The 3989-nt window shown below is 34.0% G+C and overlaps 1 protein-coding gene across 1 annotated transcript; it reads right to left on the reverse strand.

Annotated features, from left to right (window-relative positions):
• Positions 1-2698: 2698 nt before the first annotated feature.
• LOC133332560 (E3 ubiquitin-protein ligase rnf8-B-like) lies at positions 2699-3274 on the reverse strand. Its single transcript, XM_061540935.1, has 2 exons — positions 3092-3274; positions 2699-3016 (listed from the first exon to the last, which is right to left on the reverse strand). Exons 1-2 carry the CDS (start codon positions 3272-3274, stop codon positions 2699-2701), a joined length of 501 nt encoding a protein of 166 aa, XP_061396919.1.
• Between the last annotated feature and the right edge of the window lie 715 nt (positions 3275-3989).

Raw genomic sequence — 3989 nt, forward strand, 5'->3', positions numbered from 1 at the left:
AAAAAGATTTCCAAGCGCGTCGGTCTTGTGCGCAAGTCCACCAATTTGGAAGACCACGTTCCAAGATGTTGTTTTCTACTTGGTCTTTCCATCTAATTCGTGGCCTTCCCCTTCTACGGGAACCATCAGTAGGCTCATTTTTATATGCCTTTTGAGCTGGGGCATCTTCATTCATCCGCACAACATAGCCTAGCCACCGTAGGAGCTATATCTAAATCTGAACCGATTATCACGACATTTTGCACACATCATTCTAGGCTTAATTCAGTACGCTATGCCAAATTTCGTGCAAATCGAAAGATATATAGGGACTTTAGTACACCATTTACCTTAAATCGGACGAAAATATATATGGGAGCTATATCTAAAACTGAACCGATTTTTCCCAATTTCAATACGGCTAAACAAATGAGTTGTGCCAAATTTCATCCAATTCGGATCATAAATGCGACCTGTACTTTGTTTAAAATTTAACATGGACAGACGGACGGACATGCATAAATCGACTTAAAAATTGATTCTCAAAAGGAACCATGTGTCTATCTCGTTTCCTTTTGCCTGTTACAAACATATGCATATACAAACATACCCTCTACCACAGTATGGTGAAGGGTATAAAAATGTAATCTTTTTGGTGGATGTACTAAAAGGAGTGGACGAATGGGTCTCATCTTTGGATTCGCTCTAGGATAGGTAAAATTTGTTACCTATCCTATATGCCAAGATAGGATTAAATTTGGATATTCCGTTTGTTTAAAAAGCTTTAGGAAGATACAAAACCTTGACCTTTAGTGGGGATTTACTAGAAGGAGTGGAAAGATTTTCCCTATTTTCAAAATTAATGTGAGTTTGAAAGAAATCTTACGATGCGCACACTTTGGATCAAATCGGACATGCCATTCGACAAATATTGGACTTGATCTAGGCTTGAAAAATCGGATAGTCTGTTCACGTTATCCTATAAAGTAATTTTCAGTGAAGGTTTGGCCATTTTTGTGGAGAAGGTACCAAAAAAAGTGGACCAATATCCTCCATTTTCATACTTGATCTAAGTTTGGAATAAATATTACGATGTGCAAGTTTTGAATGAAATCGGTTACTCACTTCGAGAGATAGCGTGCGCACGGACGGACTTCTGTGACTCCAATTCCAAATTGTCTGAAATTGATTTAGTCCAAAGAAACATGGGGTCTAAAACCAATATTTCGATGAGGCACATTTTTCCGTATCAAAGTGTATACGAGTATACCATCATTAAGGCTGAGGGTATAAAAAGATATGTAAGTTCACATATATCCGTTGAATTTTAAGTTTAAAATCCCTTTATTTGGTATTTCGGGTTCTCGAAGATACCCATTTTAGGTATTCTGAATGTCTCAATGCGTTTTACTACCCAAATGACAGTAATTCTGCACTTCAGGCTATCGAAGAGTAAATAACATTGTCTTGGGAAATATTAGTTGATGGAGTCTCCACTAACATGCACCGCTTTTGGATAGCACATTTTCTCAGCGTATTTCTTCTGATTTGGTATTTGTATGTAAAGGAGAAACAATTTTCAATTCAGGTTCATATTTTGACTTCGATAGTTTAATTTGCTATAACAAAGATGATAATCATTTTAGGGGTATATGAAGGTTTTAAAACTTTCCTCACTATGACATTTTTAGCATAGCTTCAATGTAGCAGTACTATCCGATCTGATTAACGACAGAGCTAGCAAATGGTCCAAGGATGAATGTTCCGTCATGATGAATAGTGCAGCTGGTTTTGAATATAGTAATATCCTATTTTTATAACCGCACTGTATGGTGGATCGTATATTTGTCAGCACGTTTGTATTTAACAAAGACTCCATGCAGTATATATATATATCCTTGATCATAATAATATTCGACTGCCTATTGAAATCATGATAGAGCTAGCAATAATTAAGATTGGGCTTTGAAATTTACACATACCTTTGCTGGGATGTTTGGTATTGAAGATGGGATATACCAGCCCACGTTTTAGTACCCCACCAACATTCATTATTTATTCTGTGAACAGAATTTGGGTCATCCTCTTCCAAAACTTCCCACTAAAGTTGTTTGTATAGCTTTTTGTATAATCTCTTAAATTTCGGTATATTGTTCTCTTTACTGAAAACTATATTGGCACAAGATTCGGAATAGCCCCCATAAAATCATACCCTCATATTTCGGTATTTTGCGGAGTTTGGTTACGTTTGGTTATCAAATCTTCCTAACAAAAATGATCAGTATTGGCCCACATTTTGTAATAGGGCCCATGTTACTGTTATTATTATTATTTTTGTAAATTAATGTTTAATTATCATAAATCGCCTCTAATAACAAGGCTTCAGAATTAATAAAAATATATTTAAAACATTTCAATTAACTAATATTAATAGCATGGTTCATTATAAATGATAAAATTCAAAACAGTTATTATTGAACCACCAACTGCAGCAAGGAAAAGCATACCTGACAATACAAGACATCGACAAGTCTGAAAAAAATAAAAACATAAACAAACTATTAGATATCTATTGAAAATCGGCAAGATAATATATAAACAAATTAAAACAATAAAATAGTAAAACTAACAGAAGACATATCAATGTAACACAATGCCAACGAATTTCAATTTTATTGCTATATAAGCAAAATTTATATAAAACAATTATCAGAATATTTCAATCATCAACAATAATAACATTTTCTGCATCATTGGATTCCAAATTATGATACGAAGATACATCATCTTCAAAATAATAATATATATCTTCATCGGAATCGTCATCGTCCATAGGTTCAAAATCATCATCATTGCCTTCTTCGAAATTGTCAACAGAACCTGAAATACTATTCACTGAAATTCGACTTTGGAACCCCTTTATCGCAACCTCACCATCATCAGCGGCCATGGCTATAAATTGTTCCAATAAACTATTTTCGTTCATTGTATCAACTGAAGTAGCATTAGAGGATATTTCTAACGATGAAGATGGTTTCTTTTCGACAAATACGTGATTGAAAAGATTTTTACGGATAGACTAGGAATATTACTTTTATATTGATATTCTTACCATACGTTTCTTATCCTTGAATTCACTGCGACAAATAGGACATTTTTTGGCCCATGTATGTTTTTTATAGGACTTGTATCGTTTCAAACATTCACCACAAAACGAATGCCCGCAATGTATTGTAACCGGTAAATGTTTTGCGTCCAAACAAAGGACACAACGTTCGACTTTCAAGTCGGTCATTTATGACTTTCTTCAGGAAACGATCGTAAGATATAACTTGATTTTGTAATTCAAATTTATTTCCAATGTTCATTTCCTTTTCTAAGACAATAAAATTGTCAATTAAAAAATTTAATTGGTAATTGAGTGACATTAAAAGCCCCAATAGGAAAAGTGAATAAATAACTAGAACTATTGACAAGTAAAACAGAATCTGATAACACCGAACAACAAGATTTTCAGGGCAAGAACATTTAATTTGGCCCTTGGCGGGAACATTTAGAAACCATGAGGACAATGTCACCATAGTTAACTTTTTTTAGTCACATGTTATTAACGGGTTAGAAATAATGAGAATATCTTGTCATTGGGGACCCTATATAAAATCTTATGAGCAACATTTTTGTAGGATATTTCAAACATCTCGTTTTGTGGTGTTTCGTTTACAGTCCAAGAAACAAACCCACAAAGACTCGACATAAAAGGAGGATATGTTTTGAAATAATATTCCTCATTCGATTTGACTGAAGGCAGTTTTCCCAGAAATATCCTACAATAGCTGCAAACAATGATATAAAGTTTTATTTTTCTTAAGGAAAAGTAGAGTCACCAGCAAAGAATAAATAAATATGGCGTCAGAACCGAACAACTAGACCTATCGCGCACTAGCCCATTTGGATTATTAATGTGCCATCATGGGTTTTCATCTCCAAATTGATAAACAATTCAAAAAGTT

Source organism: Musca vetustissima, unplaced genomic scaffold (assembly GCF_032173495.1).
Source record: "Musca vetustissima isolate MV318-11 ecotype Yass unplaced genomic scaffold, APGP_CSIRO_Mvet_v1 utg57420, whole genome shotgun sequence".
Lineage (NCBI taxonomy): Eukaryota > Metazoa > Arthropoda > Insecta > Diptera > Muscidae > Musca > Musca vetustissima.